This window comes from Microcaecilia unicolor, chromosome 13 (genome assembly GCF_901765095.1).
Source record: "Microcaecilia unicolor chromosome 13, aMicUni1.1, whole genome shotgun sequence".
In the NCBI taxonomy this organism is placed as follows: Eukaryota; Metazoa; Chordata; class Amphibia; order Gymnophiona; family Siphonopidae; genus Microcaecilia; species Microcaecilia unicolor.
In genome coordinates, this window is record NC_044043.1 from 24,598,242 (window position 1) to 24,625,317 (window position 27,076).

The 27,076-nt window shown below is 43.6% G+C and overlaps 1 protein-coding gene across 1 annotated transcript in view; it reads left to right on the forward strand.

Annotated features, from left to right (window-relative positions):
* The window catches only part of MMP28 (matrix metallopeptidase 28), a 94,479-nt gene that overhangs the window by 53,211 nt on the left and 14,192 nt on the right, over positions 1 to 27,076 (forward strand). Inside the window, exons 5-6 of the mRNA XM_030186051.1 lie at positions 5,043 to 5,285; positions 22,391 to 22,537. Of these exons, the coding sequence (XP_030041911.1) occupies positions 5,043 to 5,285; positions 22,391 to 22,537 (390 nt within the window). The remainder of the gene's footprint in view (positions 1 to 5,042; positions 5,286 to 22,390; positions 22,538 to 27,076) is intronic.

Here is a 27,076-nt window from a genome sequence, read left to right on the forward strand (position 1 = left end):
AGGAAGGTGGAGCCAGCATCAGGGGAAAGGGGAGTGTGCAGCCAGTATCAGAGCACTACAGGGAATAGGAGAGAACTCAGCAGCGGGACAAAATGATTAAATAATTCCTGGGCACGCACAGAACATGGACACTTACTGAGAGACTGTTCTGTGTATGTGCTAGGTGCTTTCCCTACCGATCTGAATTTTTTGTAGTGGCAGAAATGGCGCATGCTGGGGGTGGGAACTTCTCCTGCGGTAATTCTGGATTGGCGCGTGTGTGCCAATCCTTTAGTAAAGGGCCCCTAAGTGCACTGCAGATAATGTGCATGCACTTACCACCTACTTAGGTGGCATTAAGTGATCTGCATGATTTTCCATGGTAGTTTAATGTGTGGTCATTTATGATGTGTTAATTGCAAGGTACAGTCTATACCCCACTTCCTGCCCCTTTCTACACCATGCAGTTAATGTGGGAATTTGAACGGAATGTTAAGGTGTCACATTGATACAAACAACAAAAGAAGAACACACCAGGACACACAAAGAATGGAGACAGGCAAGTGGAGAAACAACCACACAAACCATATGCTGTTATTAGATAGACCCAACACAGCCATGTTTTGGCTGAATGCCTGCATCGGGGGCCTTTGCTAAATGAACGAGATTATATGGAAGCTGAATGTCATCAGGATTCCTCATACACTGCAAGAGCAGTTCCCAAAATCTAAATCTATTGCTGTGTGCTTCATTGGCCAAAACTGCAGTGCAGAATTATTTATCCTCTGGCAGCTCCTTTCCACCTCTCTGTTTAATTAACATTTTTTTTAGCATATAAAGATTTTTCAACACTTGAAAAGCACATAGATATGACCTTTTTAAAAAAATACTGTCAACTGTAGAGAGAGTCCCAAACATAGTGGTATGTTTTGATTTATAATGTAAAAGAAGAAGGAAGTTTTTGGTTTTTTATGGTTCTATAGTTTTTAACCTTTGATTTTTTTTTTATTTGGTTCAACATTTTTAATTTAATTTTTGTTTCTATTCTTCGAAGCATTTGCACGTGTACTTTGTTTAAACTTGTAAGAATCAATCCATAGCTTGTGTTGCAACCATGGTGGAGCTGGTGGGGGGAAAAGGGGTTGGTGGTGGGGAGGCGAAGATAGTGGTGGGCAGACTTATACGGTCTGTGCCAGAGTCGGTGGTGGGAGGCGGGGCTGGTGGTTGGGAGGAGGGGATAGTGCTGGGCAGACTTATACGGTCTGTGCCCTGAAAAAGACAGGTACAAATCAAGGTAAGGTATACACATATGAGTTTATCTTGTTGGGCAGACTGGATGAACCGTGCGGATCTTTTTCTGCCGTCATCTACTAAGTTATGTTACTATGTTACATTGATATGGAACGTGCTTATCAATCTTTTGATGGATATACAAATATATATCAATAAAATACATATTTTATTGATTGCTCTGCACACAATCTATTTAGCTAGAAGGTTGTTAGGCTGTATAGAGAGAGGTGTGACCAGCAGAAGAAAGGAAGTGTTGATTGGCCTGTATAAGTCGTTGGTGAGGCCTCACCTAGAGTATTGTGTTCAGTTTTGGAGGCCGTATCTTGCTAAGGATGTAAAAAGAATTGAAGCAGTGCAAAGAAAAGCTACGAGAATGGTATGGGATTTGCATTACAAGACGTATGAGGAGAGACTTGCTGACCTGAACATGTATACCCTGGAGGAAAGGAGAAACGGGTGATACGATACAGACGTTCAAATAATTGAAAGGTATTAATCCGCAAATGAACCTTTTCCGGAGATGGGAAGGCGGTAGAACTAGAGGACATGAAATGAGATTGAAGGGGGGGCAGACTCAAGAAAAATGTCAGGAAGTATTTCTTCACGGAGTGAGTGGTGGATGCTTGAAATGCCCTCCCGCGGGAGGTGGTGGAGATGAAAATGGTAACGGAATTCAAACATGCGTGGGATAAACATAAAGGAATCCTGTTCGGAAGGAATGGATCCTCAGATGCTTAGCGGAGATTGGGTGGCAGAGCCAGTGGGGGGGGGGGGGGGGCTAGTAGTTGGGAGGCGGGGCTAGTGCTGGGCAAATTTCTACGGTCTGTGCCCTGAAAAAGACAGGTAGAAATCAAGGTAAGGTATACACAAAAAGTGGCACATATGAGTTTATCTTGTTGGGCAGACTGGATGGACCATGCAGGTCTTTTTCTGCCGTCATTTACTATGTTACTATGATATGTTAAAAAAAGAAAAAAGAACAAAAAAGTAAAAAGAAAGAAAAACTGTTTATAAATAATAAAGTTGTGCTCAGTTTTTTTGGTCTATATAATGAGTCAAAGGTTCGAGATGTAAAACAACGCCCTGTTCACATCATTGCATGCCCTACCTCCAACCTAGTTTTAACACAGCCAGCTGAGAATAGTTATTTATAAAAAATACGAGAAATGTTCACTACTTAGCTTGGATGGTATAAAGTTTTTATCCGTCTGCTTGGTGTGCAGATGTTTATGTAGCTCCTCGGTCAATGTAATACTTTTTCAATTCAAAATCAGTGTTTAGCTCAGTCCATAACTTCAAGCAGAACTCAGTGTCCAAAGTTCCCAGTTGGGGGGGGGGGGCAGTTGAGGACGTCCAAAATGTTTGAAAGAAGGACGTCCACGCCTTCGTTATGCCTCCGCTGACACACACACACCTCCCCCCCCAGGGACCTGCATACTGCCCCCCCCCCCCCACAGGGATGGCTAAATTACAAGGGAGTGGAGTGGAGGAGTGGCCTAGTGGTTAGAGCACTGGTCTTGCAATCCAGAGGTGGCCGGTTCAAATCCCACTGCTGCTACTTGTGATCCAAAATCCAAATAAATAAATAAAGAGGGTGTCAGAGGCATAGCAAAGGCATGGATGTCCTTCTCACAGATACATCCATATTTTGGACATAGCTGGGAAGGATCAACTGCTGTCGCTTCCCCTCCTTAGGAAGGAAATCGTGTGCAAATGAGCTAACAGCGAGCAGCTCATTTGCATGCAATTTCCTTTACGCATAGCCGCTCCTTTCCTTTTCCATTCAGTTAGTGGGGCCAGTGCACTACGAATGCTGGCCCCTCCCATGACCAAATAGCTTGGATTTGGTCGTTTCTGAGATGGGCGTCCTCGGTTTCCATTATCGCCAAAAACCGGGGACGACCATCTCTAAGGTCAACCTAAATTTCATGATCTGGGCGTCCCCGACTGTATTATCGAAACGAAAGATGGACGTCCATCTTGTTTCGATAATACTGGTTGTCCCGCCCCTTTATGGGGCCGTCCTTAGAGATGGGCGCCCCCGTTCGATTACCCCCCTCTATGTTACTATATATTTGTTTTTAGTGTGTCTTGCCATTATGTCTGATGCAGCCATGTTCTATTTAATTAGATTTTGATAAAGGTTTTGACTTTGGTGGTTTATTTCCATCAGCTCTTTGGTCTATTGTTCTTCAGTTGTGGTCCTTTGCTTCTCCGCCTGTTCTTTCTGATGTCAGCATATATTACCAATGGCCGATAAAGAGATTACAGTTAGTTCAGAATACAGCTGCTCGGTTGATTTTTATTTTATTTTTTTATTCAGCTTCAGAATTGTTGCAAAGACTTCATTGGCTACCCATATATGAAAGATTGAAATTCACACTTTGCACATTGACATTTAAGATATGCTGAGGCCCCTCGTTATTGAAGGGGGGCAGACTCAAGAAAAATGTCAGGAAGTATTTTTTCATGGAGAGAGTAGTGGATGCTTGGAATGCTCTCCCGCGGGAGGTGGTGGAAATGAAAACGTAACGGAATTCAAACACGTGTGGGATAAACATAAAGGAATCCTGTTCAGAAGGAATGGATCCTAAGGAGCTTAGCCGAGATCGGGTGGCAGAGCCGTTGGTGGGAGGCGGGACTGATGGTTGGGAGGCGGGGATAGAGCTGGGCAGACTAATATGGTCTGTGCCCTGAAAAGGACAGGTACAAATCAAGGTAAGGTATACACAAAAAGTAGCACATATGAGTTTATCTTGTTGGGCAGACTGGATGGACCGTGCAGGTCTTTTTCTGCCGTCATTTCATGTCATTTACTATTTGATGGATCACATTGCTGCATCACTGATGGATCACTGGAGTTAGAACTAGAAATTTAATGTTATTAGCGTTTTGGATGTGTTACCAAATTTAGGATATTTAATCTCTCTCTTTATTATCAAATTGTTTCCGTACGGAACATATTACCATTACAACTTCGTATCTTGTCCAGTTATGTTTTTGGAAAGCTCTTAAGACATTTTTATTTACAGAATCAATATGAGTTGATTTTACGTCTAGCTTGTGTATGCTGATTTGTGATCAGATCATTTTGGTGTTTATTGTGATCTGCATGGTATTTGCAGAATGTAAGCAGTACATAACATAACATGGTCCATCCAGTCTGCCCAACAAGATAAACTTACACCCAACATATAATTAAACTCTGGAATTTGTTGCCGGAAAAAGTGGTGAAGGCGGTTAGCTTAGCAGAGTTTAAAAAGGGGTTGGACGGTTTCCTAAAGGACAAGCCAATAAACCGCTACTAAATGGACTTGGGAAAAATCCACAATTCCGGGAATAACATGTATAGAATGTTTGTACGTTTGGGAAGCGTGCCAGGTGCCCTTGGCCTGGATTGGCCGCTGTCGTGGACAGGATGGTGGGCTTGATGGACCCTTGGACTTTTCCCAGTATGGCATTACTTATGTACTTATGTATGATATGATGTGATATAACAAATGCATATTTGATCTTGATCAGTCCTTGCCATTTTCAGGGCACACACCATTAAAGTCTGCATGGCACTAGCTTTACTTTTCAGCTACTAGAGTTGCTGTCGAAGCTCGGCTAAGTTTTTTTTACCCCAAGTAGTTTGCTATACAGTATTAGCAAGAATCATTAGCTGGATATCCAGGATGTGGTGTTTTTTCCATGAAGTAATGGTATTTGGTGCTTCTTACTGATAGAGGGATGGGGGTGGGTGGGATGTCTGTTTTCTGTTGATGCAGGAGGTGCCTTGGCACACGCATTCTTTCCTCGCCGTGGAGAGGCACATTTCGATAATGACGAACAGTGGTCCTTGAACAGCAAAGGTCGAAACCTGTTTATTGTCATAGCGCATGAGATTGGACACACCCTAGGCCTGGAGCACTCGCCTGTCAAGAATGCGCTGATGTCGCCTTATTATAAGAAGTTGGGAAGAGACTTTGTCCTGAGCTTTGATGACATCATAGCCATTCGGGACCTTTATGGTAAGTCTGACATAGCACGCTGCAAGACCTGCAGAAAGTTAAAGTATATAGGTACTCAGAGAAACCATGCATTTGTTCACTTGGGGGTAATTTTAAAAAGCATTTCCAACTGTAAAGCATGTTATACTAACAGAAAAGGGCTCCCAGAAACTTGCATGAGAGTGTACATGTGTTTGCATGGAAAGAGGAGGCATTCTTGGGCGTGCACTTTTATGTGTAGAAGGGGTAGAGCTATTATGTATGTGCGCATTTTATAAAATACACAGGAGCACACACATCGATTACATACACACATTTACAGTTCCTTTGGAGCAGGTGTACTGTAAATTTATGTGTGGGCACTTGTACTCACTGGAGATCATTTCAGGAAGTTATTTTATAAAGACACATAGGCTTATATCTTACTTTTATAGTTTATACCTCTGAACTTTTCACACAGGTGCCCTGGAGTGGCATAAATTCTACCCAGGCAGCCAGTGTGGGGCAGGGGCATGAAGGAGCAGCCCACTGTAGCAGTGGCATAGACTCAACATTTGGTGGGCAGTATGTATATAGGTGTGAGTAGTGTTTCTTGGGATACTCCTAAACAATGCCTTAGAGTGCACTTAAGTACATAAGTATTTCCACACTGGGACAGACAAAAGGTCCTTCAAGCCCAGCATCCTGTTTCCAACAGTGGCCAATCCAGGTCACAAATACCTGGCAAGATTCCCGCCCCCCCCCCCCCCCCCAAAAAAAAAAAAAAAAAAAAAAAACTCAATACATTTTATGCTGCTTATCCCAGAAATAAACAGTGGATTTTCCCCAAGTCAATTTAATAATGGTCTACGGACTTTTCCTTTAGGAAGCCGTCCAGACCCTTTTTAAACCCTGCTAAGCTTACCGCCTTTACCACATTCTCTAGCAACAAATTCCAGAGTTTTATTACACGTTGAGTGAAGAAACATTTTTTCCGATTCGTATTAAATTTACTACTTTGTGGCTTTATCGCATGCCCCCTAGTCCTAGTATTTTTGGAAAGAGTAAACAAACGATTCACGTCTACCCATTCCACTCCACTCAGTATTTTATAGATCTCTATCATATCTCCCCTCAGCCGTCTCTTCTCCGAGCTGAAGAGCCCTAGATGCTTCAGCCTTTCCTCACAGGGAAGTTGTCCCATCCCCTTTATCATTTTCGTTGCCCTTCTCTGTACCTTTTTTAATTTCACTATATCTTTTTTGAGATGCAGTGATCCAATAACACCTAACATTCTATTTGCTTTCTTAGCCGCCGCAGCACACTGAGCAGAGGATTTCAACGTATCATCAATAACAACGCCGAGATCCCTTTCTTGGTTGGTGACTCCTAACGTGGAACCTTGCATTACATAGTTATAGTTCGAGTTCCTCTTTCCCACATGCATCACTTTGCACTTGCTCACATTAAACGTCATCTGCTATTTAGATGCCCAGTCTCCTAGTCTCGTAAGGTAATTTTTCACAATCCTATCGCAATATAACAACTTTTAATAACTTTGTGTTGTCAGCAAATTTAATTACCTCACTAGTTACTCCCATCTCTAGATCATTTATAAATATGTTAAAAAGCAGCGGTCCCAGCACAGACCCCTGGGGAACCCCACTATCTACCCTTCTCCATTGAAAATACTGACCATTTAACCCTACTCTCTGTATTCTAACCTTTAACCAGTTTTTAATCCACAGTAGGACACTTCCTCATATCCCATGACTCTCCAATTTCTTCTGGAGTCTTTCATGAGGTAATTTATCAAACGCCTTTTGAAAATCCAGATGCACAATATCAACCGGCTCGCTTTTATCCACATGTTTGTTCACCCCTTCAAAGAAATGTAATATTTTGGTGAGGCAAGATTTCCCTTCACTAAATCCATGTTGGCTTTGTCTCATTAATCCATGCTTTTGAATATGCTCTGTGATTTTGTTCTTTATAATAGTCTCTACCATTTTGCCCAGCACCGATGTCAGACTCGCCGGTCTATAATTTCCCGGATCCCCTCTGGAACCTTTTTTAAATATCGGCATTTCATGGGCTACCCGTACCATGCTCAATTTTAAAGTTAAATATTTTTAGCTCCGCCAGTTCATTTTTTAAGTCTATCAGTACTCGGGGATAAATACCATCCGGTCCAGGAGAATTGCAACTGTTCAAATTGTCAAATTGCCCCATTACATCCTCTAGGTTTATAGAGATTTCATTCAGTTTCTCTGTCTCATCAGCTTTGAATACCATTTCTGGCACTGGTATCTCTCCCAAATCTTCCATTTGATGAAGGATTTCTAATAATCAGGCTGCCCAACAGGTGTCCTGCATCAACAGAAACTACATACTTACTTTGAGCCTATGTTGCAAACCTTAACACCACCAATTCTGAACACACAAATACGAATAACAGTACCTTTAAAAAGGCAGCAGTGAATATACACAACAGCAATATGTGTTCCATTGGAAAAGCCAGACATGTCAGACAGATATAGAGCTCCACACAAACCACATGCCAGAAAAATCTCACCTCAGCCACATGCAGAACACAGATCAACCCTTATCAATTATAGAATAAAGGACCAAAAATGTGAAATTGACCTGTACCCATCATCAGCCCTGTACCCCCATCTCTCCCTGTATCTTGACATCAGCCCTACCCTTCTCTTTCCAACCCCTATCTCTCCTTGTATTTGACATCAGCTCTACCCTTTCAAAACCTCATCCCTCCCTGTAGCTCGACATCAGCCCTATCCTTCCCTTTCCTATTCCCCTATCCATCCCTGTAGCTCGACATCAGCCCTACCCTTCCAATCCAACCCTGTAGCTTGGCATCAGCCCTACCCTTCCCTACCCTCCTCATCCATCTCTGTAGCCCAGAATCAGCTCTACCCTTCATCCCTGTAGCCCGGAATCAGCCCTACCCTTCCCTTCCTACCCCCATCCATCTCCATAGCCCAGCATCAATCCTTTCTTTCTCTACCCTACCCCTTCCCTTCCATCCTTATAGCCCAGCATCAGCCCTTCCCTTCCCTTCTCTTCTCTACCCTACCTTCCACACCTCCCTGTAGCCTAGTTTCAGCCCTGGCCTACCCCTACCCATCTCCTGTAGTTTGGCACACCAGCATTAAATATAAACCTTTTGCTTTTTAAACCAACTTGACGTTAACTGATCTGCACACAAGCGAGCTTTAACTAATGAACAGCAATATCTGAAACTGTGGAAGGAGTGGCCTAGTGGTTAGGGTGGTGGACTTTGGTTCTGGGGAACTGAGGAACTGAGTTCGATTCCCACTTCAGGCACAGGCAGCTCCTTGTGACTCTGGGCAAGTCACTTAACCCTCCATTGCCCCATGTAAGCCACATTGAGCCTGTCATGAGTGGGAAAGCGCGGGGTACAAATGTAACAAAAATAAAAATAAAATATATTAGGAAAGATACTTGAGAAAAGGAAAGATCTTATGGAAGTTTAAAACCAGTTTTATGTGCCAGCATTCCTTGCTGACCACATTCCAAAGACCAATTAAATCAAGTACCTTACCATTGTCTTTCTAATACCTTTCCCTGACCAAGAGCTAACCCTCCCCTCTGGGTGGACTTGTTAGCAATCAAAGACAGTTACTGAATTCAGAAGGAGAAACTGGTCATTGTATTAACATAGGCAATCTATGAACACCATAACATTTTAAGCAAGCATAAGAAAAATTAAGAACTGAAACTAGCATAAAGTGACTGCTGTAGAATTGATCAGTAACCTAGAAGCAGGATATCAGAGCGATAAGAATCCCCAACCTGAGTTCTCTGTTGGCATATATGACTCCCCTCTGCTAATTACCTTTAAGGTACTCTGAATTTAGAATCTTCCAACTTGATTGCTTAATGTCGCATCTGTGACACCTCCCTGCTAACTACCTGAAAGTGCTCTGAAGGTCCCCCATCCCCCCCTGCCTCCCCTCTGTCTCCAGCCAAAGCAGGAACTAGGAGCCTGAAGACCAATGGGCAAGGAGAATGGGAGCAATTAGTTGCTAGGAGACAGATTAAAAGAGGACCCTTGACTCAGAGCTATACCCCCCCCCCCCCCCATCTCCTCTGTTCACTTCACTAACATATCACTGAAACCGGAGCCACTGCTGATCTCAACAGCTCAAAGGCAAGCTGAAAACACACAAGACTAGAACATCAGATTCCATACCAAAGAACAAAGAACATCAGAGCACGGCCTATTAATAACCCACAGTAAACTGAAACCAAAATGAATACCTTCAAACTACTCCTAGTAATCGACTCCTTAACACTGATCCACCTAACACTAACCATCTCATTTGCAGAAAGTAACATCTTACCCATATTACATAATCATCAAAGACTGATCAGATACACCACACCTCATCAAACTGACAACAACTTAAACAAAGGAAAAACACCAACATGCAAACAACCACAACAGAAGTGAAAGAAAGGTACTAACAAACCCACACAAACAAAGAAACGACAACTAACAAAAATCCACACAACACCAAACGCAGAAGACCTATACCAAACAATTCAAGTGAGTTATATCAACGCCAGATCCGCTGTAAACAAAACAACAATATTAAAAGACTGGATCAGGTCAGAAAACCTTGATCTACTTTTCATCAATGAAACCTGGATCCATGATCAAAAGGACCCTATAATCTTAGATCTGTGCCCTCCAGGATACAAAATCATACACTGGAGCAGAAAGGAAAAGAGAGGCGGAGGCATAGCACCAATCTATCGATCCCACTTTACCACCGAAACCACTGCTGAGTCCATAACACCTCAACTTGAAATTGCCTCAATCAGAATCCACAACAAAACCCTACGCAATCACTTGAATTGTGTCTTGTTTTACAGACCATCAGGTAATTGAACGAAGGCCATTCTTCATGGACTTCATTTCAAACACATGTAACCAACTCCAATACACTAGTATTAGGAGACGTTAACCTCTATAGACCCAAACTCTATCAACGCGCGAGAATGTAAGGAATTCCTCTACTTATGGGATCTCAAATGGCCACATATGCAAGCAACCCATGTCAAAGGGCACACACTCGACCTCATTTCTCACAAACTGCCAACAGACCAGAACCTAATAATAACAGACATTAAATGGACAGAAACAACATGAAACGATCACTATAAACTAAACTTATCCCTAAACTGGCGGAAGAAGGGTGCATACCTTATACAAGAACACACAACCTACAGCACAAGAGGTCAAGTAGACACGAAAACATTCTGCCAACAGATATACAATAACGAATGGACAGCACAAACGGACTCCATATACTACCTCATAGAATGAGATAAAAGATGCAAAAGCATACTAGATGAAATAGCACCCTTACGAACAAGAACCTGCACAACTCGATACCATGGTTCAACGATGAACTGAAAAAGCTAAAAACACAATCCAGGAAACTCGAATGAGTATGGAGAAAAACAAAAGATAGACAAGAAAAAGCAACACTGGGCCTTCAAGAAAGAGACAATGGCAGTCCTTTATTGTGAAAAAGACCCGACACGGGCCGTGTTTCGGTGCACAAGCGCCTGCCTTAGGGGTCAAAGTGTGTTCAGACAGTCTGAGTAAATTACCAAAGTGTGTCTTCACCAATATATGAGCAGGAATATTCAGACAGTCTGAGTAAATTGCCAGCCACCACTGAGCGTTTGTTCAATCCTAACAGACGCTGTCTGTGTGAAAACTTTGACCCCTGAGGCAGGCGCTTGTGCGCCGAAACACGGCCCGTGTCGGGTTTTTTTTTAACAATAAAGGACTGCCATTGTCTCTTTCTTGAAGGCCCAGTGTTGCTTTTTCTTTTCTATATTGTATGCTTGTATTACCCTCTCTTTTGTGATTACGAAAAACAAAAGATGAACATACACTCAACACGTGGAAACAAACACAAAGAAAATACAAATACGCAATAAGACAGACCAAACGATCATACTATAAAACTAAAATAGGGACAGATTACAAAGACACAAAGAAATTATACCAACTCGTGAACAAACTCCTAGACACCACCTTGGTCACTACAACGAATACAGACATCCCATCTGCAGACAAACTTGCTAAGTACTTCAATGAAAAAATTGTAAACCTATGCAACATGCTACCTCAGGACAACACCGATACCGAAAACTTTCTTAATGAGTTGGACCCAACTTTTGGAGAATACGCAGCTGACCGAACCTGGTCAAACTTCGCTCTCCTCACCGTCAAAACAGTTACCCAGGCAATTAATAGGTTCTCCAACACACAGTGTAAACTAGATACCTGTCCCAACTACCTAATAAAATCCACCCCTGACCGCTTCATAGCAGACCTCACATGCCACCTAAAATACATGCTTCAGCAAGGCCTCTTCCCTAAGGAAAATGGCAACATCCTACTCACCCCAATACCAAAAGATACCAAGAAAACAACAAATGAAATCACTAACTACTGTCCAGTAGCATCTATCCCACTGGTAGTCAAACTGATGGAAAGCATGGTAACCAAACAACATACTAATTATATAAATAAATTCTCAATATTATATGAATCACAATCAGGATTTCGCCCCCTTCACAAAACTGAAACAGTACTAATAACTCTCCTAGCCAAATTCAAGCAGGAAATAGCAACAGGCAAAACCATCCTTCTCCTCCAATTCGACATGTCTAGTGCATTCAACATGATAAACCACAATATATTACTAAGACTACTAGATTACTTCAGGATTGATGGAATATATTTAGTTGGATCAACCTAATGATGACCCCACTAGCCAAGTCCTTATCCAACCAAAGGTCTTTCATCTATACAGATGATGTCACAATATACATTCCTTACAAACATGACCTGACAGAAATCACCAACGAAATCAAGCTCAGCTTGAACATCATGGACTCATGGGCAAATGCATTTCAACTAAAACTCAACAAAGAAAAAACACACTGTCTCATCCTCTCATCCCAATACAGCGCTGACAACCCAATAAGTATTAATACCCCAGATTACACCCTCCCTATCTCAGACAGCCTTTAAATCCTCGGCATTACAATGGACCGTAACTTAACACTAGAGAACCAAGTGAAATCCACAACAAAGAAAATGGGGTTACATTATAATGCTGTACAGTGAGCGGGAAAGAAGGGACCTGCATACTAGATGTTTTTTTAACATTTTATTAGCTTGTAGAGTGACCAGGTCAGTTGTGTCACTGTGACATCACTTCAACTGTGTGGCTAGCAGATCTCCTATCCACAGAGAACTATTGTTACAGGTAAGCAATTTTTATTTACTTACACATCAGGGATCCAGCAGCTCCAAATCTTTCCCTCTGCTGAATGAGTTCTTTCCATGCGGCAACAAGAAACTGCAACAGACTGGGGCTGACTGGAGATAGCCTGTTGTAATCGCTGCAGTCGGAGCAGGCTCTCTGCTGCCTGAATTTAACAGCCGGCATGCAGATATTTTTGGAAAAGATAACAATCGGCTTCAGCACACCACTGTGCATAGGTATCATTTTCTTTGAAAATCTGTTTGGGGGAGCAACTGCCCCCCCCCCCCCCAAAGCTACACCTCTGAAATGAATATAACTACATTTCTTGAAGTGCATTGTGTGAAGCTTTACTAAACATAAAATTGATTTGATTAAATTGAATAACAAATTATGAAAAACACGGCATAGTACATATTGAGGGGCATTTTCGAACGGGGACGACAATCTCTAAGGGCGCCCATCTGTGAGGACGTCCCCGCGAAGGGGCGGGCATCCCGTATTATTGAAACAAGATAGGTGTTCATCTTTCGTTTCGATAATATGGTTGGGGACGCCCAAATCTCAATATTTAGGTCGACCTAAGAGATGGTCAATATTATTATTATTAACATTTGTATAGCGCTACCAGACGCACGCAGCGCTGAACACCTGACATAAAGAGACAGTCCCTGCTCAATAGAGCTTACAATCTAAAAGTAATACAGACAAACGACAATTAAGGGCAATGTCAATTGAGATAATTAAGTCAATTAAGACAAGACAATTAAGGGCGAGGGAAGTACTGGGTGAGAAGGAACAAGGGGAGGCAAATGAGTAGAAGCTAGGAGCCAAAAGCAGTGGTGAAAAGGTGCCGGTAATCAGTACCCCCAAATACCCCCTCAAAAAGAGCCCTGCCCATTTCTAAGGTCGACCATCTCAACATTTAGGTCGACCTAAGAGGTGGTCGACCCAAATGTTGAGATGATCGACCTTAGAGATGGGCAGGGCTCTTTTTGAAGGGGGTATTTGGGGGTACTGAGTACCGGCACCTTTTCCATTGTCTGCTAAAATTGACCCATGGATCCCAAGTTTTAATGAAACAGCTCAGGTTCTACACACCAATTCTGCTTGTCATAGATTCTGTGACTGGTTGCAGGGGGCCTAGCTATTGTGGGGTTGGTCCCTCAGTGATCATCCCACCCCTGAGGGGTGGCCTAGCATTTGAGTACTGGCACCTTTTTTGCTAGAAAAAACGCATTTCGCCGATAATGGAAACCGAGGACGCCCATCTCAAAAACGACCAAATCCAAGGCATTTGGCCATGGGAGGAGCCAGCATTTGTAGTGCACTGCTCCCCCTGACATGCCAGGACACCAACCGGGCACCCTAGGGGGCACTGCAGTGGACTTCAGAAATTGCTCCCAAGTGCATAGCTCCCTTTCCTTGTGTGCTGAGCCCCCCAACCCCCCCCCCCCAAACCAACTACCCACAACTGTACACCACTACCATAGCCCTTAGGGCTCACATTTACCACCACAAGTGTAACAGGTAGGGGGGGATGGGCCTGGGTCCTCCTGCCTGAAGTGCACTGCACCCACTAAAAACTGCTCCAGGGACCCGCATACTGCTGTGATGAAGCTGGGTATGACATTTGAGGCTGGCATAGTGGCTGGAAAAATGTTTTTTAAATTTTTTTTGGGTGGGAGGGGGTTGGTGACCACTGGGGGAGTAAGGGGAGGTCATACCCAATTCCCTCCGGTGGTCATCTGGTCAGTTCGGGCACCTTTTTGAGACTTGGTCGTGAAAAACAAGGGACCAAGTAAAGTCGACCAAATGCTCATCAGGGACGCCCTTCTTTTTTCCATTATCGGCCGAGGATGCCCATCTGTTAAGCACGCCCCAGTCCTGCCTTCAGTACGCTGCCGACACCCCCCCCCCCCCCGTTAACTTTGGTCATCCCTGCGATGGGAAGCAGTTGAGGACGCCCAAAATTGACTTTCGATTATGTCGATTTGGGCGACCCTGAGAGAAGGACGCCCATCTCCCGATTTGTGTCAGAAGATGGGCGTCCTCTTTCGAAAATGCCCCTGATTGTCTCTTTACATATCACACTGCTTAGGCCCCATTTTACAAAGCCGCACTGGCGGCTTCTGGTGCTGTAATGCCGACACAGCCCATTCTCTCTGTTTATGTTTATTGAGTGTATTGATGGTGTTTTATGTAATTTGATTATATTTGTTTTATTGTACTCCGCCCAGATTTTTAGATGGGCGGATTATAAATTTTTATAAATAAGTAAATTCACTTTGAATGGGCTGTGTCAGCATTGCTGCATGGCAGCTGTTAGTGTGGCTTTGTAAAAGGGGGCCTTAGTTACTGTATATAGTTATTGTTTAGGGCAGGGGGTATATAAATTTGTAATAAAGAGAGCCAGTTTCTCTGTTTTGCAGTAGTTTGTTTAACATTAGCCCTCCCCCTAGCTCCCTCTTCCCGGTGCCACCAATCCCTGTAATGCATGAGCTGAAGAACACTGGCTGTCACCTATCAAGACTCAATGGCTGCTGGAAAGAAATTATACGGAATGGATCAAGAAATTACAAAAGAACGCAATAAGAGGATCACGGAAAAGATTATCGGATTAAACTCAAAGAAGCAAAGAGGGAAATACAGACTAGCGAAAGCGGAAGAAAAAAATGGCTAAAGGTGTAAAGAGAGGTGACAAAAGATCTTCTTCAGATATATTAGAGAAATGAAAGATACGACTGGAATTACAAGACTGAAGATAATGAGAATGGCAATGTGGAGAGTGAGGAGGATGACGTGAGCGTGATAAACAATTTACTTTGGTGTTCACAGAGCAAAATCCTGGTGAAGGGCCACAGTTGTTTGCTGAGGGAAAATCTGGGAATGGAGTGGATACTGTGCTGTTTGCAGAAGAAAGTTTATAAACAGCTGGTGAATCTGAAGGTGGACAAAACTATGGGGCGGATGGGATACATCCTAGGATAGTGAGGGAGCTCAGAGAGGTCCTTGCGGGACGTCTTAAAGATTTATTTAATAGATCTTAGAGACGGAAGAGAGTCCGCAAGATTGGAGACCAGCAGATGTGGTCCCTCTTCACAAAAATAGAGACAGGGAAGAAGTGGGAAACTACAGACCAGTAAGAGCTGGTGGTTGGGAGGCGGGACTAGTGCTGGGCAGACTTAAACGGTCTGTGCCAGAGCCGGTGATGGGAGGCGGGACTGGTAGTTGGGAGGCGGGGATAGTGCTGGGCAGACTTATAGGGTCTGTGCCAGAGCTGGTGGTGGGAGGCGGGGTTGGTGGTTGGGAGGCCGGGATAGGGCTGGCCAGACTTATACGGTCTGTACCAGAGCTGGTGCTGGGAGGCAGGGATAGTGCTGGGCAGACTTATACAGTCTGTGCCGGGGCTGGTGGTTGGGCGGCGGGGATAGTGCTGGGCAGACTTATACAGTCTGTGCCAGAGCCAGTGGTGGGAGGCGGGGCTAGTGCTGGGCAGACTTATAGGGTCTGTGCCAGAGCTGGTGGTGGGAGGCGGGGTTGGTGGTTGGGAGGTGGGGATAGGGCTGGCCAGACTTATACGGTCTGTGCTCTGAAGAGGACAGTACAAATAAAAAAATAGCACATATGAATTGATCTTCTTGGGCAGACTGGATGGACCGTACAGGTCTTTTTCTGCCATCATCTACTATGTTACTATGTTACTAAGTCTCACATTGGTGGTAGGAAAAATAATGGAGTCACTGCTGAAAGAAAGGATAGTTAACTTTCCAGAAGCCAATGGGTTACAACACCCGAGGCAGATCCTGCCAAACGAATCTTATTGACTTGCATTGTTTGGGAATTAGACTCACTTGGAAGCACAGCAGAAGAAAAACTAATTGCACAGACTGGTCTATTGATTCTGAGGATTACACCCTTGGGATGAGAATCACCAGAGCACCTCAAGATAAGTAATGCTCCTCCTCTATTGCTGCAGTTTCTTTGCTGCTAGATAGTGTAAAATAAATGTTCTCATTCATTAGGTTGGAAGGGCTGAAGTGCGGTGCTATGATGTGGCAGTAGGTGTCATTGCAACTACCTAAGACTCCAGCCTGCGTAATACACTACAAAAACTGAGCACCCATCAGTTTTTTTTTTTGGTTTGGTTAGCTCTGAAAAATATTTTTGTATTTGTGAGGTTTCTGGATTGCCATAGTTAAAATTTAATGCCAAGAAGTGCAGAGTGATGCTCTTTGGGTGGAAAACCCAGAAGAAAGATACTGAATAGGAGTGGGAGAGATTAGTAAACTCGACTCAGGAGAGAGACTCAGGTGTTGGTGTCAGAGGATATGGAGGTGAAGAAACAATATGACAAGGCGACGGCTGTAGCCAGAAGGATGCTAAGCTGCATAGAAAGGGGTATAACCAGCAGAAGAAAGGAGGTGTTGATGCCCCTCTACAAGTCATTGGTGAGGGCCCACTTGGAGTATTGTGTTCAGTTTTGGAGGCCGTATCTTGCTAAAGATGTAAAAAGACTGAAAGCAGTGCAATGAAAAGCTACAAAAATGGTATGGGATTTGCATTGCAAACCATGCGAGGAGAGACTTGCCGACCTGAACTTGTATACCTTGGAGGAAAGGAGAAACAGGGGTGACATGATACAGACGTTCAAATTTTTGAAAGGTATTAATCCACAAATAGACCTTTTCCGGAGACAGGAAGGTGGTAGAATTAGACGACATGAATTGAGGTTGAAGGGGGGCAGACTCGGGAGTAATGTCTGGAAGTATTTTTTCACAGAGAGGGTGGTGGATATTTGGAATGCCCTCCCACGGGAGGTGGTGGAGATGAAAACAGTAACGGAATTCAGACATTCATGGGATAAACACAAAGGAATCCTGTTTAGAAGGAATGGTTCCGTGGAATCTTAGCAGAGATTGGGTGGCAATGCCGGTAATTGGGAAGCAAAACCAGTTTAGGGCAGACTTCTATGGTCTAAGCCTTGATCATAACTGAATAGATATGGATGGACTGGAGTGTAAATTTTAAGGGGCTTTGACATTAGCTTCAGAACTTTTAGTACAAGAACAGTGCTGGGCAGACTTCTGCACTCTCTTACCTGATACATATAAAGTATCACATACCATGTAAAATGAGTTTATCTTGTAGGGCTGACTGGATGGACCATTCAGGTCTTTATCTGCCGTCATTTTCTATGTTACTATGTAATATCTGTCTGAAGGTAATATAACTCTCTAAAAGCTTAACAGAATAAACCAAATTTGTTGCGGGGGAATCAATATCAAGTTTGTAATTGGCTCAGATCACACTGAAGGTTCCAGAGAAATAAAGTCCCTCCGAAACTAGTCCAATGCAGTTCGTTTCTAGTGCATAGTAGAAATATTGATATACTGAAGCACAGTATTTAGCTCTGCACACCCCTAACCCTGCTGGACTGGCATTTTGCGATTCAGGTGTGTACTTCATTTTCTTTAGAACATAAGAGTAGCCATACTGGGTCAGACCAATGGTCCATCTAGCCCAGTACCCTGTTTTCCAAACAGTGGCCAAGTCAGGTCACAAGTACCTGGCAGAAACCCAAATCATGGCAACAATCCATACTACAAATCCCAGGGCAAGCAGTTGCTTCCCATGTCTATCTCAATAGCAGACTATGGACTTTTCCTCCAGGAATTTGTCCAAACCTTTTTTTAAACCCAGATACGCTAACCGCTGTTACCACATCCTCCGGCAAAGATTTCCAGAGCTTAACTATTCGTTGAGTGAAAAAATATTTCCTCCTATTTGTTTTAAAAGTATTTCCATGTAACTTCCTCTAGTATCCCCTAGTCTTTGTGCTTTTGGAACAAGTAAAAAATTGATTTACTTCTACTCGTTCTACACCACTCAGTGGCATAGCCAATGGGGCGGGGAGGGGGAGAGGACCTTGGGAGCCTGGGCCTTTCTTCCCTCCTCCAATTGTTGTTTTGGCTTGTGGGGGTCCCCAGGTCCCACCAGCAGAAGGCCTCAGCGGCCCTGGCCCTCCTCCATCGGAAGCCTGGTAGTTAGCAGCACTTTTCCTGGGCCACTACCATACCCCCCCTCCCCACTCATGCAGGGTTTTTTGTGTAGCTGAGCATGCATGAGGGAGGCCCACCCTCAAGCATGTGCATAAAGTGAGCAAGCTCGGGGGAGGGGGGGCAGGCCTCTCTGTTGTATGCTCAGTTATGTCAATACTGAGCATGCTGCCAACTGCCAGGTTTCCGATGGAGGAGGGCCAGGGCCGCCGAGGGTGGGGGGCAGGGAGGGTGAAATTCCCTGGGCAATCATCCAGGTCCCGACTCTTGGCATGGACAGGAGCAAGAGAGGACAGACTGTGGGAGCAGGGTAGCAGGAAGCGGCTTGCTGGTGCTGGGCCCAGCCCCCCCCCCCCCCCCCCCGGAGGCAGAGACAGGAAGGTAATGGGGTGGGCAGGAGGGGGCGGTAGCACGAGTGGGGAAATGTCTTGGCAGCCCTGAGGAGAGCTGCTGGCAGAGCGTAGAGACCCCTGGTGCAAAATTTTGTGCCTCCTCACTTTGGGCTCAGGCTTCCCCTAAACCTGAGGTCTGGCTAAGTGCCTGCTTGTGATCTGTATGGCTTTCTTAATGGTTGCTGTGTGTGTTAATATCCCAACACTGGCTCCTTATTCATACCCATATAAACTTTTAGCCCTTGTCCATAAAGCCCTTTGCTCTGGCCAACCTCCTATTCTTGCATAATATTTAATACTGTACTCCCGTCCCGGACACTTCACTCCTCCAAACAACGATTGCTAACATAGTAACATAGTAGATGACGGCAGAAAAAGACCTGCATGGTCCATCCAGTCTGCCCAACAAGATAAACTCATATGTGCTACTTTTTGTGTATACCTTACCTTGATTTGTACCTGTCCTTTTCAGGGCCCAGACCGTGTAAGTCTGCCCAGCACTATCCCCGCCTCCCAACCACCAGCCCCGCCTTTCACCACCGGCTCTGGCACTGACCGTATAAGTCTGCCCAGCACTGTCCCCGCCTCCCGCCACCGGCTGTGCCACCCAATCTCGGCTAAGCTCCTTAGGATCTATTCCTTCTGAACAGGATTCCTTTATGTTTATCCCATGCGTGCTTGAATTCTGTTACTGTTTTCATTTCCACCACCTCCCGCGGGAGGGCATTCTAAACATCCACTACTCTCTCCGTGAAAAAATACTTCCTGACATTTTTGTTGTCTGCCCCCCTTCAATCTCATTTCATGTCCTCTCGTTCTACTGCCTTCGCACCTCTGGAAAAGGTTCATTTGCGGATTAATACTTTTCAAATATTTGAACGTCTGTATCATATCACCCCTGTTTCTCCTTTCCTCCAGGGTATACATGTTCAGGTCATCAAGCCTCTCCTCATATGTCTTGTAACGCAAATCCCTTACCATTCTCGTAGCTTTTCTTTGCACCGCTTCAGTTCTTTTTACATCCTTAGCAAGGTACGGCCTCCAAAACTGGACACAATACTCCAGGTGGGGCCTCACCAACGACTTACACAGGGGCATCAACACCCCCTTTCTTCTGCTGGTAACACCTCTCTCTATACAGCCTAACAACCTTCTAGCTACGGCCACCGCTTTGTCAACACTGTTTCGTTGCCTTCAGATCCTCAGATACTATCACCCCAAGATCCCTCTCCCGTCCGTTCCTATCAGACTCTCTAACAATACCAACTTTCCAGCAGCTCCCATTAGTCTCATTTCAGAAAACCATGTTCCCTGTACTGGGTCCCACATTATGAAATACTCAGCCTAGCGCATTAGAATTACAACTTTCTCATTCAGATTTTAAGACAGAGTTAAAGACTTACGTTTTTCAACAAATCTATGGGTTGTGTTGATTCTGACTGAATTAAACACTTTACAGCAGGATGATTGTTAAAGTTCCTTTATTTCAGAACAAAAGGTACTGCTAGCAATGAAGAAAGTTCAAAAGAAGGACCACTGGCAAATTAGAGTCACTTGTCCTTCATGAACTTCCTGCCTTCCAGAGCAGGCAATCTAGAGTGCATCAGAAGGTCTACTAATAATCAACCTTAAACACAGGATTCAATAGGTCTGCAAGAATACATAGGAATAAAATACAAAGACAGAGGTCTGTTTCAACGCTGTGAAATATGATACTTTCATAACTATAAAGAAGTCACTTGGAACTTAGGAGACAAAAGGAAACATCGTTAATTAGGTAGGCTTAATCTTTAGAAATGTATCTGGCACCTGGGGTATTTCAAACCCCCAAAAGCAATAGCTTGAGGTCTTTATGGGGTTAGGGAAGGGGCTGATAAGAGAAAGTCAGTCTCAACATTCTCTACAATCAAATGAGTTATTTTTCGTTTAATTTCTTTACGCTCAAATTAACCATTCCTTTACCACATTCCACAGTTACCAACCTTCTTTCCTAAGGAGATTGTCTTCACAGTTTAGGCCTGCTCCCTTCCCTCTCCTTGCCTTGCTCCTACACCTCTTTTCCCTTGCCTTCTATTTCCTTCTTTTTCTGTCCTATATGATTTGTAGTTCTTTTCCTATAACTATTATTGTGATTATATTGTAAACCACTATGATGGCTTGTTTACCTTGGTGTGGTATATCAAAATTAAACCTGTAACCAGTTTTAACAAGTTTGATTATGTACACTGACTTGTAGAAGAATTATAGACAGTGTTTATATCAACTCTAGGATCCCTGATTCTGTTTCATTACAGGTATTGTATATCTATAGCAATAAGCATATTATTAAATGTTAGAGGTGGAGATAAGAAATTATACATTTATATGTAATTAGTACCCATTTATATTTGCATAGGTTATAATTGAGTATAGGAGACCAGGTTTTATTAAATGCTGAAAGGGAGCCGCATTTTTCTGCAGCAGCTTTTTCATATTTAGCGTAAAGACATACTGTATTCCACCACGTATCATAAGATAACTTCGTAAAGCCCTTCCAATTTTGACATATCAGTTTTAAAGCAACTTGAATCAATATACGTAATAATTTGGTACTTAATTTTCTATCTTTTTGTTATTTCAAAATTAATAAAAATGATTGAACCAAAAAAAAAACCTGAAACCAGAGGCCCGTTTTACTAAGCCAGTATAGGTTTTACTGCACAGTAGATATTAGCATGGACACATTCTAACAGCTACCAACTAGTTGTTTCAAGTGAGTAAGAGAGGTATTTGGGCGTGATAGGTGGAGCGGAGGAGTTGCTCTCTGTGACGTTTACTAGTTGTCATGACTGCTGATAGCTTGGCTGTACGGTACTTAATGCCACATCTTGTTAAACAAAAGCTGCTCTAGTCTAGTCCCAAAAGCTGTCCTAACCTTCTGGCACAACATGAATCAACTGCAGTGGCTATTCCCACTTCCATCCCCACTTCCATCCCCCTCCACCAAGCTATGTGGGAGTCTGACCCCTAACAATGAATCTGCTATTAGGAGTCATGAGTGCAATTTGGCTCCTGGTGAGAGCCAAGAGGGACTGCTCCCTCCTCGCCCCTCTAGACTACCAGGGATTACGAACGTAAGAGGAGGATTGGCTTGGAATGAAGAGAGGGATTTAAATCTTATGTTTTTATTGTTACTGGTTTAGAATTTCCCCCATTTTATCAATAAATAAATATATAAATGAAGACTGGTTGGAGAGATTATTTTCCATTGTTTAGAGAAGAGACAGACATCATGCCTGATGTCCAGGGAATGCAAACTGTTCATTCACCCGTTATCAGATATATGGCTGAGTCCTATTGCTGGAATTGCATTACAGGAGCACTCCCTGGTGGCCAGGCTATACAACTTCCAGGAAATCAGATCCTGCGTTTCCAGGAGTGGAGCTCCAGCATCCACAGTGGGACAAAGACCATGCCGTTGGGATCTTTCTACTGCCAGTCCTCATTTGATGCCATTGCTGTAGGTAAGCTGCACAGGAACTTTCGTTTGCTCAGGTGGGTTCACCTAAACTGTATACCTTTAGAGCAGGGGTTGAAATCTGCATACTTGCCAAGTCTCCCGCTTGGCGGGTCATCTCCTGCAATCCTGCCAAAGCGGGAAAGTCTCCCACTGAATTCCGCCGCTTCTGTTGAGCACTGGCAGGAACAAGAACAAGCACCACACTGAGCCAGAGCCACTGCCACCGCTTCTCTCTACAAAAACAAGCGCTGTTGGCTCCGCTGCCCTTGCTGATGTCAATTTCCCGTTCCGGGGGCAGAGGACCAGCAGAGCCAACAGCACATGCCTGAAGGCTGCTGCGGCCCTGCGCTTGTTTTTGTTATTGTGTCGAGCTGGAGGGAGAGAGGAAACATGGATGGAAAGGGTAGGGGAAGGGGGAAAGGGTGTCCATAGGGAGGTGTCCATAGAGGAGAGAAAGAAAGAGTGAGGACGCTGGAGGGTATAGAGAGAGAGAGAGAGCCAGAGAGAGATGGGGAGAGAAAGAGCCAGGGGACATGGAAAAGAGCAGGAGAGAGATGAGGAGAGAAAGAGGGGACATGGGAAAGAGCAGGGGATAAGGGGGAGACCCTGGCTGGTCAGATGGGAGAGGTAAAGAGGAGAAATGCTGGATGAAAGGAGGGAAAGAGGAATAATGCTAGAAGGAGGGGGCAGAAAGAGGAAAGATGCTGGCTGGAAGAAGGGTACAGAGAGAGAGAGAGAGAGATGAGTGGAAAGATGGGGAGAGAAAGAGGGAAATGGGCAGGAGGGAGAGAGAAGCTGCTGGGGAGAAAGTGGGGGAGACCCTAGCTGTCAGACGGAGAAATGCTGGACTCTTGGGCAAATTCATTCAAACTGAACACTGAAAGAACACACTGCCTCATCCTCTCATCTCAACATAACCAGTACAAACCCACAACCATAAACACTCCAGGACACACCCTCCCTCCCTACCTATCTACCTCAGACAGCCTAAAAATACTTGGCGTCACAATTGACCGCAACCTTACCCTCGAGAACCAAGTAAACTCTGTAATAAAGAAAATGTTCTATTCAATGTGGAAACTGAAATGATTAATTACACGAGTGAAGAACTATTTTCTCCAATTCGTTTTAAATTTACTACTTTGTAGCTTCATCACATACCCCCTAGTCCTAGTATTTTTGGAAAGCGTAAACAGACGCTTCACATCTACCCGTTCAACTCTACTCATTATTTTATAGACCTCTGTCATATCTCCCCTCAGCCTTTTCTCCAAATTGAAGAGCACTAACCACTTTAGCCTTTCCTCATAGGGAAGTCGTCCCATCCCCTTTATCATTTTTGTTGCCCTTCTTTGTACCTTTTCTAATTCCACTATATCTTTTATGAGATGCGGTGTCCAAAATTGAACACAATATTCGAGGTGCGGTCGCACCATGGAGCTATACAAAGGCATTAAAACGTCCTCATTTTTATTTTTCATTCCTTTCCTAATAATACCTAACATTCTATTTGCTTTCTTAGCTGCCACCGCCACACACTGATTAGAGGGTTTCAATGTATCATCAACGATGACGCCTAGATTCCTTTCCCGGTCGATGCCTCCTAATGTGCAACCTTGCATTACATAACTATAATTCGGGTTCCTCTTTCCCACATGCATCACTTTGCACTTGCTTACATCAAACATCATCTTCCAGTCTCGTAAGGTCCTCTTGTAATTATTCACAGTCCTCTTGCGATTTAACAACTTTGAATAACTTTGTGTCATCGGCAAATTTAATTACCTAACTAGTTACTCCCATCTCTAGATCATTTATAAATATGTTAAAAAGCAGCAATCCCAGTACAGACCCCTGGGGAACCCCATTAACTACCCTTCTCCATTGAGAATACTGACCATTTAACCCTACTCTCTGATTTGTATCTTTTAACCAGTTTTTAATCCACAATAGGACACTTCCTCCTATCCCATGACTTTCCAGTTTCCTCTGGAGTCTTTCATGAGGTACTTTGTCAAACTCCTTTTGAAAATCTAGATACATAGTATTGACCGGCTCACCTTTGTCCACATGTTAGTTTACCCCTTCAAAGAAATGTAGTGAGGCAAGATTTCCCTTCACTAAATCCATGTTGGCTTTGTCTCAGTAATCTATGCTTTTGAATATGCTCTGTAATTTTGTTCTTTATAATAGTCTCTACCATTTTGCCCGGCACTGATGTCAGGTTCACCGGTCTATAATTTCCCAGATCACCTCTGGAACCTTTTTTAAAAATCGGCACTACATTGGCCACCCTCTAATCTTCCGGAACCATGCTTGATTTTAAAGATAAATTGCATATTACTAACAATGGTTCCGCAAGTTCATTTTTCAATTCTATCAGTACTTGGATGAATACCATCCGGTCCAGGAGATTTGCTACTCTTTAATTTGTCAAATTGCGCCATTACATCTTCCAGGTTTATAGAGATTTCATTCAGTTTCTCTGACTCGTCAGCTTTGAATACCATTTATGGCTCCAGTATCTCTCCCAAATCTTCCTCGGTGAAGACCAAAACAAAGAATTCATTTAATCTCTCCACTATGGCTTTGTCTTCCCTGATTGCCCCTTTTACCCCTCGGTCATCTAGTGGTCCAACTAATTCTTTTGCTGGCTTCTTGCTTCTAATATACCTTTAAAAATGTTACGACGTGTTTTTACCTTCAATGCAATCTTTTTTTCAAAGTCTCTCTTTGCCTTCCTTATCAGCGCTTTGCATTTCACTTGCCATTCCTCATGCTGTTTCTTTGATTTTGTCAAGGAATTTTATCTCCCTAGCATGCCCTGATACATTTACCCAGTCAATATCGGGGTAATTGAAATCACCCATTATTATTGTGTTGCCCAGTTTGTTAGCCTCCCTAATTTGTGATAACATTTCTACAACCATCTGTTCATCCTAGCCAGGCGGACGGTAGTACACTCCTATCACTGTCCTTTTCCCCTTTACACATGGGATTTCAATCCTTAGGGATTCCAAGATGTGTTTTGTTTCCTGCAGAATTTTCAATCTATTTGATTCAAGGCCCTCCTTAACATACAAAGCTACCCCTCCACCAATTTGATCCACCCTGTCACTACGATATAATTTGTACCCTGGTATGACAGTGTCCCACTGGTTATCCTCCTTCCACCAGGTCTCAGAGATGCCTATTATATCTAATTTTTCATTTAGTACAATATATTCTAACTCTCCCATCTTATTTCTTAGGCTTCTGGCATTTGCATATAGACATTTCAAACTATGTTTGTTGTTCCTATTTACATCTTGCTCATTAGTTGCCCCAGAGCCTACTTTCAAATAGGGCTAGACACTTTGTGAAATAACACAAACCCCTGCAAAAAGACACCCAAAACCTATACTGAAAACTTACCACACCATAACAGCCCTAACCCACCTATGAAAAGACAGTGCTAGAAATATTACAGTGGGACCTAGAGAAGTGTTTCCCTAGGTGGTCCTGGAGTACTCCCTTGCCATCCAGGTTTTCAGGCTATCCACAATGAATCTGCATGAAAAAGATTTACATGTAATGGAGGCAGTATATGCAAATCGATGTCGTGAATATTTATTATGGATATTCTGAAAACCTGACTGACAAGGGGGTACTCCAGAACTGCCCTAGAACACAAAACTTTCCACACCATAACAGCCCTAACCCACCTATCAGACGACAGTGCTATATATAGTACACTGGGCTCTGGAGCACCAATATACCTGCTATTGGGAAACTAGAACAAGTTGCACTGTTACACATTCCTACACAAATTCTACATGCTAGCAGAATCCTTCGCCTCAGTCACACATGCAGAACATGGACAGACCTTCATCTATATAACATAAGAGTAGCCATACTGGGTCAGACCAATGGTCCATCTAGCTCAGTATCCTGTTTCCAATGTGGCCAACCAAGGTCACAAGCACCTGGCAGAAACCCAAATTGTGACAACATTCCATGCTACCAATCTAATGCAGAATAGGGAGCCACAAAAAAAAAAAAACAACAAAAATTGAAATAGAGACCCCTCCCTGCCCAAGGAAGCCAGACTCTAAATAGTGCAATACTGGTAAAAAAGAGACAGAAATGCATTTTCTCCTGTACTTTGCAAAATACAAATAGAAAAAATTACATTTTACAAAGCAGGTCCATCTCAGTCCTTACAAAGTATTAAATAAAAATAAATTTTTTCTACCTTTCTTGTCTGGGAATTTGGCTGGTCCCAGTCTTTATTTCCATGTTCCATGAGTCAGCCTTACAAATTCTTTTCCAGGTTGGCCTTTCCATTTCTTCTCTTGACTCTTTTCTTTTCTTCCTTTCCTTCTCTACATCTGTCTCTAAGTGCACCATCCTTTTTCCCTCTGCACCACTATTTGTCCTGTCCAGCATCTCCCTTCTGTGTCCCTTGTCCCTATCCTCCCCCAAGTTCAGCATCTGCCCCTTCTGTGTCCCCGTCTCCCCCCTTTTCAGCACAAGCCTACCCGGTCTCCTCATCTCCCCCTTT